Source organism: Lottia gigantea, assembly GCF_000327385.1.
Source record: "Lottia gigantea unplaced genomic scaffold LOTGIsca_5, whole genome shotgun sequence".
Lineage (NCBI taxonomy): Eukaryota > Metazoa > Mollusca > Gastropoda > Lottiidae > Lottia > Lottia gigantea.
The window spans coordinates 3,019,473-3,037,675 of record NW_008709715.1 but is presented as its reverse complement, the minus strand read 5'-3'; the positions used below and the strand labels follow the sequence as shown (position 1 = coordinate 3,037,675).

Sequence of the window (18,203 nt, the reverse complement as noted above, 5' to 3'; positions counted from 1 at the left end):
ACTTTTGCTTTGGTGATGGTGTTTGTCTCTTTGAAAAATAATAAGTCTTTATATAAAGAGTTCCTTATATATATTTTTATAGCTAAGATAATTTCATCCCTTTTTTTAATACAAATCCATATCCTATAAAGGTGTTGATTATTTTTATATAGACGACTATTTTTGTGTTTTGTGTAAACGTACTGACCGAGTTGTTTCTGAAGAACTCTAAACTGTAAAATGTTCGTATTGGAAGGTGATCTTTGTAAGTCTATTGTTGTGTTCCAATAGTATTATTATCTAAGACTTGTTGCCAAAAGGGATTCTAGGGGTGATGATGGTGCTTAATATATCAGCGAAGAGTTAACATAAGAGAGTGTTTGGGACAAACTTTGCATCATGCTTAATACATCTGGTGTGGTCTTTGTGGTTCATTTCATGTTAGAAATTATCCAGGTTCCTTTATGTGCTAATGCTCATGGATTTTACCCCCATTTTACCCTTGTTCATAAATAGCGATTTAGGAGATCTTCATCGTTACTGTTTCTAACCTTGTTGCTCTCATAATATTTAATCTATGTTATTTATTATATAAGGGATATTATATTTTTTAAATGATGATTTTTTTGTGCATCAGGGTTATTCTATTTATAACTTTTTTCCTAATGAGGATGTTTTTTTGACGCAGCACAGTGTTAAAGAAAAAGAAGAAAATTGGTGCACAATTGTCACAATAACGTCATTAATGATGTCGTTCTTTCAGCACGAGGACAATACCATTTTATTTGAATGGAAACTGATAATTCTTATAACTTGGTAATTGCAATCAATTAGAGTGTATCTTTGTTATACAGATAATTGTTGTATATAATTTATATTCATAGCTTTATAGTTCCAATATGGCTGCCTTATTTATCATTTTCAATGGTAGTTTGCTTTCTGCTTATGGCAATAATTCAATAGATTTTATTGAATATACAATAGTAAAAACATTCTTTTCTAATGGCCAACTGTATTGTTCGCTTTGAAGAGAATATTTCTCTAATATTAAAACCAACATTTTTAATCCAAACTGACAAAAATGTTCAAAATTCTTATAACTAGATTTATGCTTGAATTGAGTGAAAATTTAAATTTAGTTTACATATATTTTAATTCATGTTTACTTTGATCTGGTAATATAACTCTTATCTCCTACAAAAACTTCTAATTGGGGAGTGTTTTAAGGGAATTACCTTTTACGGTGTTAAGACTTATCAACATGCCAATCTCCCAGATATAGATTAAATCGTGTTCGACTTTAGAACTTTTCCTATTCCAAAGCATGGTGATATCCTTCATTTGTGTTTCATAGTCATTCCAAGCTCTGGTAGATAATTGATTTTGTATAAATATTTGGTTGTCAATAATCGAGGCTTCATTGCTTTGACATTGGTACATTCGAGGCTACGCCGCCTTTTTCTTAAGAGACTCCATGACAATGTATTGTAATCTTTTTCTTGCCTTAATCTGTAACGAAATCTGTCGTAAATGGGTTTAGCTTTATTGTCTTTATGATTTTAGATGCGTAGTTTTGATCTTCTATGTCTATCTTTTCCTTTGATGCTTGACATAACAAACAATCACACATCTATATTTATGTAAAAGAAGATGGCGGGGAAGGGTAGACAGAGATGGCTTCCTAAGTGATTTTGTTAGAAATGTAGTAATATATACTCTACAAATCATGAGTATCTCTCTAGTCTATTTTGTTTATAAGAATTATTTTATATCTTATATTCTTATCTTTTCTTATTTATTTATTTATTTATAAAATTGAAAACTTGTTCAAATCATGTTTTGTACAGTAAAAAAATATTTTTGAATATGAGGCACGTGTTCAAATAGTTACTTTTCTATATTTGGAGAGCTCAATAATTCATCTCACTGTCTCAATAAAATTTTAAAAATTCGAAATTTTGATTTTTTGGGTCGAGAAATTAGAAAATGGTCAATTTACTTTGGCTCGGTGATGGATCTATGATTTCTTTTATTTACGGCCACATGGTAATATTTTCTATATCAATTGCGTGCAATACGACATGAACTTTTAGTAGTTGAATTTCTTCCAAGTTGGAGGAATATTTCGTCATTCTTAATGTTTATATTGTTACATATTTTTAAGTTTGTAATAAAAATAAAAATTTTGACATTTATGTATGTGTTTTCCATCCTGTTGGACAAGATCTTCATCTTGATTGAACGAGAATGGCCATTGAACACTTGAGGACCTCAACATTGTTCACAGTAACGTCTGAGAGTTACTTGTCTGTTTAAATAATACCTCTGCCCTAGTACGACAAGGCAAGACATTCAGATCTAGACAACTACTTCCAAATCCGTTGGCAGGCAGGTTTTGAGGAAACTTCTGAAATTCAGAAACAATAGGTTAATTATCGAATGTGCAAAAATGTCATGGTTTTTTTGGTCGATAGCTTATCCTTCAATACTGAAAGCTGTTCACTGTTAAGCTGTCACTTTTGGTAGCCTTGGTGGAAGGTTACTAGGAAATAAAGTATTAAGTTTCTGGTGTACAAGGAGTCTTTAAGTTTTGGAACTGTGGTTTTAGACAATCGGTGCATGTCATCGCCCTTGTGTCACTTGCGCAATGTTAATAGATAACAAAGACAACGAATCAAGAATCTCTGTTACGCAACAAACTATTTTACTTCTGTCTTTTTACAAGCCACAATTTACATTGTATTATGTTTGTAACTATCGTTGATTGTCTGACACACATTCAGGCTTAACTACCGTTTAGACAGATCCTTCCATACTTCATTATTTTAAGCTTATCAGTGGTATCCTCACTACTGACTAGATGATGCTCACTTACTTACTAACAAGATGTACTTACAAGAAGTATCATACTTAGCAGAATAATGCTCACACATTGACCAGAATTATCCTCGCATATTCAAAAGACGTGTCCTCTCATTCTTACTTGGAGTATACTCTCATACTAAGCAGAAGTATCCTCACATACTTATCTATTGTATCCTCGAATACTTACCAGAATTATCCTCACATACTTACCAAGGGTATCCTCTCATTCTTACTAAGATTATCCTCTCATACTTAGCAGAAGTATCCTCACATACCTACCAGAAGTATCCCCTCATTCTTACTAGGAGTATCCTCTCATACTTACCAGAATTATCCTCACATACTTACAAGGGGTATCCTCTCATTCTTACTAGGAGTATCCTCCCATACTTACCAGAAGTATCTTCACATACTTACCAGATGTATATTGGCATAATTACCAGAAGTATTCTCGAAGTATTCTCGCATACTTATCAGAGGTAAGTCTGAACACCTTTTTACCCATTGCAAATGTGGGCGAGTGAAATATCAAAAGTTTAATTCTAGTTTAGTAAATTCGGGCAAAGGTTTTGTGGAATAGTTACGTTTTTGTGGCTGATATCGCCATTTCATGTGTTTAAAGGGTTTTTAAAAACTATGTCGACACCTTAGATTAGCATAGCAGATAGAATTTTCTTGTGTTTTATTTTACTCTTAATGTTGGCTTATCGAATAGTTGAACTTGTCAAACAAGACCTTTTTTCCGAGTAAACAAAACTAAAATAACAGTGGCCGACAATGTCGGTAAAAAATGTCTGAGAGATTTTTTTGATTAATGAAGTAATGGCGCATCTGCCCCTTTAAAGACATTTCTTAACTGATCAGGGAAAGTGTTTCTTTTTCCAGTAGTAATTGGGATCAGTTAATTTAAATCTAATAGTTAAATTGAACCACCCCTTTTTTAGCCTCATGGTTAAACGCCATCTTTAAAATGAGGAACATCTATGGTAATATCATAGATACATACAAATAGTGTACTGAGTGTTCGAGTATCGATCTATTCGTGATTTATAGATATTCGAGCTGATATTAGACACTCTTCTATTTATTTAATATAGTTTAAACAATATAAACCTAATAAAAATCTATACATAAACTAGTCTGTAATCAATGATTTATATAGTACAATCAATAGGTATGACGTATATTCAGGTACAGCTTTATATTGTCTACCTTCTATAACATCATCTCGAATACCAATTCATTTTATCATACCATCTGTTTTCTAGATCACATTTCAAAACGTCTTTGATAGCATCCATGGCTCGGTGATTCGGGTGTTTTCGTGTTTTACTTGACAATCCTGTCTCAAGTCGAAATCCCAGGAGGAGACTTAGTCCGTCTCTCACAATATCTTTACTCGTCCTAATTCTTATTGTGAAATTAGTTAATGAAATTAACCCCCCTTCCTTTTTATAAAATATTGTGTTCGATCAGATTTCTTCAGGGCAACTTGTGTATAAAGTACGTTTTTAACCGTATAGTAAAGCTCTGATTAAATTGAACAATTTAAAATATTTAATAGAACTATCCCTCCAGCAAGCCTTTCTCTAGAAGAATTAAATGGTTTCTGGATTTTAAAAGCTTGAATCCTTTTTTAAAAAATTTGCTAATGACACATAATAACCTATTCGATGTACTTTTCTACTCGACTCTATTGCTTGTGATTATTGAACAGTGATTAGTATAATCCGATTAGTTGTAAGCCAAACATGTAGCAAGTTAAAGTTCACCATATGCTGAAGAGAAGGGCCAGTGAATTAAGTAGTGTTGAAAATAACTTGAAGCAATTGGTAAAGGTGATGGTTTTAACAAATAAGCTGAGATCAATAGTCTAACCTTGTATACATGTAAGGACAAATCAAGTTCACAACAAGAGCAATACCCTCGTGTAATATCGGTCATAAACATCGTGAAAGTCTTTTAATTAAGGCAGGAATCAAAGAAATCTTCTTGTGATTTGTGAATACCGGTAGTTCTAATGTTATGTTGTTCTGATGATTATATGATTGTGGGAAGGGGTTGTTATGGTTGGTAACCACCAACATTTTAAGGACATGGTCTGAACATGAAACACAGTCAGAATTATGTCTTACCTGTGAAACTGGATCAAATATGAGAAGCACCTAATGTGCCATATCGATGCTAAATGAAATTAAGAAGATCCATTGCCTTGTTCGGGCACCTGATCTCCCAATGTCTTCTAACACTAAAATCGATAATTATAGTATATAAGTATTTATGAAATAACTGTTAAGGTTGTACTAAAGGTGTTATGTAGGTAAAACACACACCAATGTCAACAACATACGATTGTCTTAACAAGTATGAAAATATTTCACATTTGCATCAAAAGATCCCCATTCTTCGCCACTCTTCCTATATAAGTAGAATTTTGTGATTTAGTGAAATTTGTTTACGAGAAGGAATAAATAAAAGCTTAAAGGATCTATTCTACATACCATATGTGACATCTAAGTTAATCTGACAGTAAAATCACAGTGTGGGATAATCAACTTAAATATCAAATCAGCAGGATTTTTATTCTAAAATAAACCATCGATTTAGTTGACATTAAGTTCAACCAATATGGATACAAATCCTCTATAGCCATCAATTTCTTCTTTGGAATTAAGTACTGAAATGTAATGAGAGTTTTACGCTTTACTAGTCCAAAACATCTGCCTCTATTCCAACCTATTTTGCAGTGGCATAACCGTTGGTGGGGCAGCGGGGCTGGATCCCAGCCATTTGGACCACCCCCTCCCCTCAGTGTGGGTGTTCAACCGGTGATAATATAAACCCCCCCCCATTTCAAGTGACTTTTTTGTTTCTGTAGTACAAATGTCATATTTTAAAGTAAAATTATCATCTGCCCTATTTAAAAAGCACGATTCATCTAAAAATAACATTGATTTTTTTGTTGACGAGACTGAAACAAGAAATATATGTTTTTTTCTTTAGTGACATCTGGTACGAGCCTACTCAGCTATATTTGAATAAAATATTTTATCATAAAATCCTAATCTAGGATATGAATAGAATGAATAAAAGCTTGAAGATTGAAAACTCTTTAGGATCTATTTGTTTCATGGTCATGTTCTTTAGTCATGAATGTATGTGAACAAACTATTAAAAAGTCATTCATTTTGTTTTAAATCAACAATTTAAAAATAAACCCCGTATCCATCAGCAAATCAGTTGACTTAAAATGGAAGAGAGCAAACAATACAAAAGGTTAGATGGCAAGAGATAGCAGAGCAATGAAACAGAGCCATTCGGGACTGATTCGTGAACAGGAAATGTTAATGTAGGTATGCATTGGCATGTTGATAAACATTTGAAATCGAGTGGATTTTTTTGTACTCAGACAAAAGATTCAAAGTTTTTCTAGAATAATGGTTTCCAGAACATTGGAATTTTCCATTTATGTCATTCATTATTTTCGTTTAATAACTTGGATTCATGTAAATCTAAAAACAATTGAACATATTTTACAATAACTTGATATGTGGAGATACATACACTGGCGGGAAAGCCTCTATAGAATCTAGATTTCAATGGTAAGGTTGAAATGGTACAACTGTCAAATTGAAAGGTGGAAATAGGCAGCAGGTTATTATTCATGTCTGTCACTGAAACCCCATTCTTTTATCTTTGATGGTTGTCGAGACACATCAGTGAAAATCATGACAAATTCTACCCACCCCCATGGAAGCTAGACATGATAAGGTTTCTGATGATACTCACCGTAAAGATAAATTAATACTAGCACGTAAGTAATATAGAATTGTTACAAGTGCATGGTTACAAGACATTTCTTCAGGCTTCTTATTGTATCATTGACGTCATGATCTGACTTGTTTACAATAAATTTTATATGTCGTCTGCCTTGTAGCGTTAATCACCCCAGCATTAATATCACTAGGATTCTACTTCCGTTTCCTTGACCTTTATGTTACCAGTGTATGATGCGTGCTGCAGTAATCTGCAGAATCCCCTTTGACCCACATCCTCAACAGTGACGTTCCTAAGAATCATCAGATGACAGGCCACTAAAGTTTCCAAGGGAGGTGGAGGCGCAAATGATTTCTTCACTATGTAAAATGATAAAATGTTGGGCAAAGCCCAGCATCATTTCTGGGTGTGGGGGCCATCCCCATACCCACCTATACAAACGCCCACTGATCCACACATAACGTCATGTGTTACAACATAGAACTAATTTCAATAACTCAGTAAAATCCAGGAGACGATCAGAATTCAATCTTAACTGTCTTCAAGTACTCGCCGGTAAATAGAATTTTACCGATTAATTCAATGAGAAGTGCATATCCGCCTCAAAATAGTACTGGTAATTATCGGCACATTTCGATTTGATTACGAAATTACGTAGACAATATTCTTAAGTATACCAAATGTCAAAATAAGTGGTCATCAGATTTTGTTGTGACGTTATTTTTCGGCGCTCAAAATTTGGTGTTCTATTCTGTAGCCTTCATCGAAATTCTAGTGTGTATATCTACGAACTACCAGATAGTGTTGTGTTGAAATTGACACGTTAATACATTCTATACCAAACAATCCAATTTTACCACAAAAACATGCCATCAATATACGGTATTGAATTGACGGATGAGATTCTAAATTGGTATCAGTTAGTTATAGTATCATATCAATCTTATATCTGATGGAAACAAGGGATTTTCAGACTAATTTCAGCATCTAGCAAATATATCAACAGAAATAAATATTGGCTGCTCATTCCAACCCATACGAATTTAGTGACAATACCAAAATGGATATCTTGAACTGTTGATGCCATTTTTTACTGTGCACACTGAACGTAGACGACACACCAAATCAGGAGAATTGCTGTCAACGTCTATCTTGGGACAATCAAATAGAATATCAGACAGGTATCCACAACAAGCGCGTTAAGCTCTGTGTTCAAAAATACCACCAGTTTTCAGATAGTCCGTATATGTTACATCTATCGTTCACATATAAGCAGAGCAGGGCGACTTTAAATCAATCATTCACTATGGTGGATTACGTGTCAGAGTCATGCTAATTGAACAGGGGAACTGCCGAAAAATACAGCCGAATTTTCAGAGCGTATTGCTCTGTTCTGCTCTGCGCCGCCCCGCTTGTGGTGTAAACAGCCGAGCGTCTGTAGGCCTACATTGAATTCTAACTAGACATTAATGCCGCTACTTATGTTATAATATATAATATCCATGTTTATGTGTGGTTGTAACCACAATTGTTTCTTTTTCCTATTATGTTGACTGGTGTACTTTTATAATATAGAGTTGGTCTGCTACGTCAACAATATTTGTTACTTACAAACGTCTTAATATTGTTTGAGAATGAATTTTGTCTCTGTTAATGATATTAGCGGTTAATTTTCCCTACAAGTAATGATGGTACCTTGTCATATCTGATTGTTCGGTCGGAATAATAATAGTTAATTCTCTATACGAGTAGGCGTTGAAACAGATCAGTGAAGATACATTGCGTGATGTAATCAGTAGAAAATGATAGAGCTATTGATAATTGATGTCCGGTCTATTTAGGTTAAAATACTAATAAACATACATTGCGTATATATCTGTTACTTTTATAGATTTTGGGACACCAAGGACTCATTGCACTAAAACATTTCAGGCTATTTTTCGAAATCTTCTCTCTCTCTCCCTTTTGGGGTTTTTGCAGTAATTATCATATCTGAATGATTTTTGGTCTAGATTTGGAATTTGAAATTTCATTATCTTTAAGATTTTGTGAACTGCCACACTCTAGCGGATGAGTATAACCGGTAGTAGTCTACTTTCAATTTGACTAGCATGTAATGTTCGTGGTATTACGAATTTACGTTATAGTTCGCAATACCTTGACCATTATGAAGATGATACAGATAATAACGACAGACATCTGTGGATAGATTCAAATATCCCAAATACGTTTGAAAACAAGTAGCCCTTAATCATAAGCAGTCAACTTAAGGGGAAATTACTAACAATAATGATAGTTCTGTGTATATGTGGATATGTTGACACTTCGGTAGGAATGGCGAGTTGACATCAATTTAACGGATTAACCCTGCTTGTAGTAATAGAGTTTACATTAAAATTTTGCTGTTGCAATTTCTTTTAAAAATTTGATTTCGGCCATTGAATTTTTATGTTTCAGACACCTTTTATACTAGCTTTTAAAACTTTGAAATCCCAAAAGAGCACTTTAATTAGAGTGAACCTGTCAAAAATAACCCCAGCTGTCCCCACCTTATAAACAATTTCTAAAAGTGAAGAAAACGAACACGCTATTGATCAAAAGGGGATTGACAGATTGGCAGAAGTATTGGAAATGGTATCAACTATGATATTATCGCCATTGACGTTTGTTTTCACAGTTTTCAACATCATTTAATAGTAGTATGATATAATCGAAATGCGGTATCAATTTATAAAAACACACCTTATATGGCTGACATGGGCCAAAGCGCCAAGTCCATCAGCCTGTCAGCGATCAGCGATAATCGACAGCTAGAAATACTTGTTTCTTTCACCGTAGTCGTATTAATTTCAAACTGCAAGGCGTTTTCTCTTTTTCACCATTTTCTGTTAACAACGGTGTTTATCACAACCAAACATCGTTGCTAAATGAACATGTGTCTTCACTAGCCCAATCGGTTGCAGGAAGTAGATATCACATGGAACTCAATATGTAATGGTATCAAATTAAAGCCATAATAATGACCAGAAAGACCATGGTGATTAAAGGTGTATCACATTATACCATTGATTTGTTTTCAATCTAAGATATTAAAGTTATTTTGGTATGTTGTCTTAACGGTGTCTGTCAATACAACTTACAAATCCACGTTTCAGAAAAAAGGCAAGCACGCGATATTTTCGATACCTTCTCTTGTTTTTTGTCAGAGATCAAACATGTCTTGGTATCAAATTTAGAAAGTCGAACATGCTTATTGTCTCATAAAAACGTGTATTGATTTATATCATCAGGTTATTTTGGTTGTTGGACAATATAATGTTACGTTAGTTATAATGCTTGATGCCATGGTAAACTGAATATTTCAGAACTAACTGTAAAACTGTCATGGTCTTAACGTACTGTTGATTAACACTTTCTTAACCTATCAGGTGATGACCAGCTCGAAAAAGTTTGTGGTCACAAACTTTTTTCGAGATTTCTGAGTCACTTTCATTGTAAATGGTTACAATTTTGAAGTTTGAAGTCTATTTTACTTAAAATATTCAGACATTTTGGATTTTTTAAGGTCTAAAGATTTGACGTATGTAACTTAAATGTTAAAATTCTTGGTAAAGCTATGTAAGTAGAGAATAAAGTAATAAAAGTATAAGATTTTCCTTTAATACATGTTCATAATTAAAATTTATCAAGATAACTGACTTTCGAGTTTTCTACCACGAACATTTCCACCTGTGGTTTACACCAAGTTGATATAGTTGTAAAAGTTTTAACGCTGTAATTCGAAAGAGATAACCAAGATTTGTATAACTGCAAAGTTGGGCCTCATTTGTTTTGGCGATGTAAACAAAACAAGTAAACAAAATGTTTACAAGCACTTGACCATTTGTTGTATGTTCTTTCATTTGATCTAAATTCAAGCAAGTTTAGCATTTATATTGAGCGTGATACATAGCAGTTTTTAGCCACGACTAATCTCTGTGTTTTCTTATTTGTTCAAACAGAGATTTTCATATGTTTGAGACGATAAAGCTGGAGACTTTGTAGAGTTTTTCAAGCTATTTGTCGTGGTATGTACCTCAAAAACCTCACCATTGTTTCACGGTTTGAATGCTGCCCGTATATCGTTGTGCAGAAATAGAAATAGGAACATCAAGCACTTAGAGGATTATTCATATTTTCACAAGTATGTAGTGAAATTAATTTTCGAGCATCTTGCATGGAAGAAATTTGTTTTTGTGGTCTGTGGCAAATTTTCATTTAAAGTTATTTTGCCTTATGCATGGTCACAGCATTTATGCAGTGAAGAATTAATTTAAGATGTATTCGACTTTCACATTTACAGATGCGTCTGTTGTGTAAACATGCCTACAAGCCTTTCTTTAAAGACCAAAATAAAGTTTATAGAAAAGAGTGAACGGATTGAGGAATTTTTATCTTATTAACTGTCTTTACTACTGAACTATCTTATCCAGTATCAGCTTTAACTCTCTTTACTACTGAACTATCTTATCCAGTATCAGCTTTAACTGTCTTTACTACTGAACTATCTTATCCAGTATCAGCTTTAACTGTCTTTACTACTGAACTATCTTATCCAATATCAGCTTTAACTCTCTTTACTACTGAACTATCTTATCCAGTATCAGCTTTAACTGTCTTTACTATTGAACTATCTTATCCAGTATCAGCTTTAACTGTCTTTACTACTGAACTATCTTATCCAGTATCAGCTTTAACTGTCTTTACTACTGAACTATCTTATCCAGTATCAGCTTTAACTGTCTTTACTACTGAACTATCTTATCCAGTATCAGCTTTAACTCTCTTTACTACTGAACTATCTTATCCAGTATCAGCTTTAACTGTCTTTACTACTGAACTATCTTATCCAGTATCAGCTTTAACTGTCTTTACTACTGAACTATCTTATCCAGTATCAGCTTTAACTGTCTTTACTACTGAACTATCTTATCTAGTATCAGCTTTAACTGTCTTTACTATTGAACTATCTTATCCAGTATCAGCTTTAACTGTCTTTACTATTGAACTATCTTATCCAGTATCAGCTTTAACTGTCTTTACCACTGAACTATCTTATCCAGTATCAGCTTTAACTGTCTTTACTATTGAACTATCTTATCCAGTATCAGCTTTAACTGTCTTTACTACTGAACTATCTTATCCAGTATCTGCTTTAACTGTCTTTATTACTGAACTATCTTATCCAGTATCAGCTTTAACTGTCTAACTACCTTTTCAGTATCAGCTTTAACTGTCTTTACTACTAAAATGTTCTTACTACTGAACTGTCCTATTCTGTATCAGCTATTACTGTCTTTACTACTGAACTGTCCTATCCAGTATCAGCTTTAACTGTCCTTACTACTAACTATTCTCTCCCGTATGGGTTTCAACTGAACTACTAAGATATCCTCTCAAGTATACACTAGAAGCTGCATTGTCCTTTCCAGTACAACTATCATCTCTAGTAATAGTTGCTACTGTGCCACTGTTCTCAGTTTCAAAGGTTGTTCGATATGTTGTCTCCTTCCATTGTTATCATTCCCACTTGATTAGTAAATAAACGACATCTTTGTGTTATTTCCGTCCACACGTTCTCACTAAAATATTGATACTGCACCAAATAAATATGGTCAAGGACCGGACATTTGCCATCAAGTTTTCCTCCTTCGTGTAGTATTTGGAAACAGTGGGTTAAACGTTAACTCTGTAAAAATATGTTATTATTTGCGGTGTATTATTTTCATACCATTTCGTTTAAAAAATAAATATAATTGGTCGCAAGTAGTCCGAAACACAAGGATCAACCAGACAAAAAACGAGGTACTTAAGAAGAGTAAGTTAAAAAAAACTTGCACAGGATTTCCCCTGTCAAGACAAAAAAAATATGTTATCTGCAAAGCAACTTGTGATCTAAACTTATAGCTGCGGATTTAGAAGCTAGTATTGACTTTACTTGTGACTTTATCAGAGGGTACCAGTTAGAATATCACAAGTCAGGAAGCAACATATTTTTAAAAAACTACTCCCCTTTAATACCCGTGTATAAGAAGACTGATTTGAGCTGAATTAAAGTTCTATCAGGAATAATAAGTATCAAGTGGGAATTGCCATTGTAATATTATTGTGATAATTTCTGAGATTGATTCTATTTATAAACTGATTGTTTCCGCTCTTGTACTAAGTTGTCAGTTATTCTTAGAATATCAATAAAGGAGTGGATATTTCAGTAAACAAATTCTCCCACTCCAATACTATACCATCATCATTCTATCATCGTCAACTCGTCCATATCAATCAGACTGTTCTTCTTTTCTTACGTCTTTTCTTCTTAATTCTCACTCCTTATAAATCTCATTCGTCTTGACAATCATTCTTTAAACTGCAGTAAGTGTTTATCTGAATATTGCGAAAACAGAGATCTGTTGTCCTGTACTAAGCATATTGAATCGGTTTGGTAAGTATATGTTAGGTGTGGTTTAGTGCTCGAATGAATTTTTATGTTATTTTTCTTATAATTCGGTTTTTCCGATAAAGTAATTCAAAGTCTTTCGTGGTCTGCCTTGCCTACTTAAATATCTTAATTCATTACTCCAAAAAAAAATCTATTTCTGTCAGAACAAGACCCATCCTTGTTGAAAATTGTCTTAAAACCCTACATTTCATGTTCTAATAATGGAGATTCTAATCCATATTCACCAGTGTAATAGTACACCTATAGAAAATACCCGACTATAGATAGATACCAATAAACTTATTATCTCTCTTTAATTTATACAACATGAGCCATATTATGTGACCTTCAATTACACATCTCAATCTGACGGTTCATTTTATTGGAATCACTTTAACAAAATATCAATTCTTTATTTAGCTCTTCCCTTAATTTGGCTCTATTTCCGTCTATTCTATGACGTCAATACTGTCAAGAGATTGAAAGGAAGACGGAGAAATTTATCAATACCGAATTATATGAAACCTTTTCATGGATGTTTTTGGGTATACGTTAGTTTTCTTATGGTAGTAAATTCCATCGTGTTATAATTTAAGCATGCTGATTTCTGTAATGTAAATTTCCATGAATTTCATAGAGTTTATGTGCTCTACACAGATTGGAGATTAGATGAGTACCAGTTGTGTACAAAATGAATAAATTTCCACAAGGATCTTGATTTCCAACCGTTTTTGGACTTGGTCAACTTTGGTAGGCTATTACAGCTTCCCTTTGTGGTAAAGTAGAGGCTACAGAAATATTAGGGGGTCTCACAACACCAGGCATTTAAGAACTTGATGATGAGAGTTTTGAAATTGGCCCTACCTTGTAACTTTAATAATAAGTTTAATAGGCTTGTCGGGTTAGAATTGTGATTTGCAGTGGTACCCCTAGACTATGCAAGTACCCCAGATAAATATTTAGAGGTCATTATGTTCACATTCTAAATTTTATTCTTTTATTCTTATTTTGATAAATTTGTACGTCGACTAATGGTCTCTGTAAAGGATTACATAAACTGTCAAGTTTTAAATGTATTTATTAGGGTCAAATAAAAACAACTAGTAATGTTAGCTCGTTATTTCTAAAATTGATTGAATAAGACGAAAATATCTCAGAAAGCCAAATTTAGAAACATATTAAGAATCTTGAATCAAAAAAAGTAGTTCGGCTGCGGTTAAAAGCGCTCTTCTTGTCTAAAATTGATCTCCTTTAGGAATATAGATAATGTGTTTACACTGTTTTCTTCAATGAATGGAACAGCGAGGAATTGCAGACGGCAAGTCTTTGACGTCAGAGCGAGTCTGTGTATGAAATAAAAATCAGGAACTCCAAGATAGACAAATTCTGTGTTTTCAAGAAGCGATGTTAATGGTGCATGGTGCAATAATGAATGTTATAATTGAGCCACATAACGCAATGTTCTATAACCAAATGTTTTCTAAACCAATGTGCAACATTACATTTCAATCTATTTGTAAAGAATTAGCCTTCATCGCCCTGTCAATGTGTTGAAAGTTAGATCGATCGTTGGTGACTTGCTATATTCATATTGAAAGTCTTGATGATATTACTCGTCCGCTTAAATCTGTGGACACCCACACAGATGGAGTTGCTAGAACTAGGTTGACAATTACCACTTCCTGACATTTGTGACGTTACTCTTTATGCGTCCTACGTCACACTTTCCTTTGGGGTAATAATAAAGAGTGCTATGACGAGAATGGAAGGATCACGGCGTCTTTTAAAAGTCATTTCCGACTTAACAACATATCAGAATAGGACGAAAATAATTTCCTTTATCGGATTTTTAAATTGAAAATCTAAATCCGGCCATTTGACCTTTAAGAGCGTCTATTTTGGAATGACGCCACAAAAACAACAATATTGCCTCTATACAGTGATAGAATTGGGATGCTTTTATGAGAGAATATAAAAGATCTCTAACAAAGAATTCCTAAGATTTATAGAGTAGGTGGATTCGCTTTTTACAGTTTCTTAACAAATAAATCTTCTCTCTTCCTTAAAATGAGTTGGTGAAGTAATTCATTGAAAAGTTACTTCATGAATTTAGAATAGTTTTCGATCGTTTCTTTTCAAATTCCTTTCATATCGTTTAACGTAATTTGAAATATCTATTTCATAAAATCACGACCATGTATTGATACAAAAGAATGTTTTGTATTTCTAGTCTTTTACAAAAGCCTTTAGATGCTATCTGCGTTGGGGATATGTGGGAAGGTGAAACTCAGATAGACCTTGCAACAAACAAAATCTGACAGCACCTCGAAGAATCTGATAATCGTTGAAGTTGGATTATCTAAATATAAGATAGGTAATAAGTGTTTAGCTTTAAGGTAATTTCAGGTCGATTATAGATTTAACTCCTCGAATCCTAGTTGTTGACTTGAGCGTAACGCGTATACTGCCCTTATCAGTCTTTGGTGTGTTCAGGTTGACCACATTCACATACTGGAGCTGATGTTCTGTGATATCCGAAGTTACTGGGAATCAGTAGTTAGGGAAGTCAACGGGAGTAACGGGAAATTCTTTCCCTACGCTAAATGAAAAGGAATTTGAAAGTTGTTTGGGATAGAGGAGTGGTTAATACGGTTCAGCCTCAAGTTTCTTGTTTTCGCTCTGGGATTTTTTTACTAGCAATATTATGCCCCTATCGAAACGATATCTAAATATTGTAAATCTGTCGATAGTATCTAGCAGCTATTATATGAAAACATTAATTGTGTCATATAATAATTGCTTACAGGTGCTGTTACACGCTGTTATCCGGTTCATCATATATTTCTATATATATATATTTTCACTGGATATGTTACCTTTGGATAATTCCACTGTCTGACTGTTGTAGGTGGGCGCCTTACTGCCATTAGACAAAAGCTAATCATGAAATGAATTTCGAATAAGAAAAGTCGTAGGGTACATTTGTAAAGATGACAGAATAGATTTGTTTACGTCTGTTGTCGAAATGTGAGCTGGGATTTATAACATATAACATTAGATTATATCTCATGGCATTGAACCCTGGCACGAAATTCCACCCACTATATGTCATGATGTCCATAAATTTTACAAGTGAGTTACACAACTTGGTTGGTTTTGCCCTCCATAACTTTCATCAGCGTTACAGGTGGTATTATTAATAAAGAGAATTGTTGTTATTTGGTGCCATGTTCGATCTAATCTGAAATATGTTGCTGAATACTTCGTTTAGATCTTTTCTTCTGTTACTGCAGTTGATATTACATAAGTTATTGTTTCTGGGACATCTACTTAGATAAAAGGCGCAACATATCTCCAGTGTTTTAAAGGGACATTCCGCTTTTTTGAGTTTTTATTATAAAGAAAGGCGTAAATTATAACTGAAAATATTTCTAAAGTATGCTATTTATATCTATGTATCTTTTGATCAAAATGAATTTGTTAAAGGGTTAATTAAAAACGAAGAGTACTAATTGTTAATTAAGCAGTTTGACCTAGATTTATAATGGCTCGATATTATTCGTTTAAACCTTTTGAATACATAGGAGATATTCATCTACAATTAGGCGTTTATTTTACTTAGATCCGTACAGTAGTTTTCTAACAGCTTCAAAAAAAGCAAAAAACCTTACGTAAACTTTTTAAAACAGTTTTGGCTTTATAAAATTAATGGATAGGTTTTTTTAGTTAAAATTTTCAGATACGTAAAAGGACACATGCATTTGCCCAATAGAAGGCAAATCAAGTCTACCGTCTTGTTATAATAAATTGGACGGAAACATTGATGTGGTCAGATACTCTTGGGTACTCCGCTGTAAATATAAACATTACCATGCTGCTAATATATTCTAATGGTGAAATCACTGAAACCTAATCCTAAATCTTACAGTTGTATACAGGGAATTGATTCCATTTGTAAACATGTATAATTGTACCCAGTGGAAATTATAACCTTTCCTTAACAGATTTATCGCCTTTCATTTATTAGCATTGAAATCCAGAGTTCAAGAATGCTATAACAACAAATCACAAGGATGAAACTGACAAATTTCTATCCAATTCACAATTCGACCAAAACAACATCCAGCGTTAAAGGTCATGGCTCAAACTTTTCTGAAATTGATTTGGGTCTTGAGTATGTGAAAATAGTGTTCCGATTTACTAGAACATTTTATGATTTTACTTTATCTTATTAAGGGCATTCTAAAAGGGAGTGGGGCAACACTAATTCAAATTATTGCACAATAATTGATAAGATTGATTGATATGTGTTGTTTTTTAGAAAACAAAAGTAGAAATAGAAACTGATTGGACAGCTTTAGTATGAATTGAGTAGGTAGAATATTAGAGATACAGTACTGATTAGTTGGATAGAGTATGAATTGTGTAGGTAATGAATTGGAAATATACAGTACTGATTAGTTAGATACAGTACAAACTGAGTAGATATAATATGAATTGTAAATGTACAGTAATGATTAGCTAGATACAGTACGAATCGAGTAGGTAGAATATGAGATTTACAATACTGATTAGTTAGATACAGTACGAATTGAGTAGGTAGAATATGAGATTTACAATACTGATTAGTTAGATACAGTACGAATTGAGTAGGTAGAATATGAATTGGAAATGTACAGTACTGATTAGTTAGATACAGTACGAATTGAGTAGGTAGAATATGAGATGTACAGTACCTATTGGTTAGATAGAATACGAATTGTGTAGGTCAAGTATGGATTGGAGATGTACAGTACTGATTAGATAGATACAGTACGAATTGAGTAGGTAGAATATGAATTGGAGAAGTACAGTACTGATTAGATAAATACAGTACAACTAGGTTCGGTAAAGTATAGTTTAGAAAAAGATAGCTTGCGTTGCAAGGTAACATACGCCCACTGGCAGCTGTCAGAAATAATAAAACAGTCTTTAGTGACTAAAGTACGAATTTTCTCATATTGAAGAAATTATTTATGCTGAATAATTCCACAAAATTTTTTAAAATCAATATCAATAACCCAAATACAACAAACAATTAAATCACACAGCTCTAATCAAGGGCAAA

General features: G+C 33.3%; 1 protein-coding gene across 1 annotated transcript; it reads left to right on the top strand.

Annotated features, from left to right (window-relative positions):
* Positions 1-6,594: 6,594 nt before the first annotated feature.
* On the top strand, positions 6,595-11,869 carry LOTGIDRAFT_154234 (hypothetical protein; the record flags this gene model as incomplete). Its single annotated transcript, XM_009061940.1, has 2 exons — positions 6,595-6,658; positions 11,094-11,869. The coding sequence occupies 2 exons, from the start codon at positions 6,595-6,597 to the stop codon at positions 11,867-11,869; spliced, it is 840 nt and encodes a 279-aa protein (XP_009060188.1).
* Positions 11,870-18,203: the final 6,334 nt, after the last annotated feature.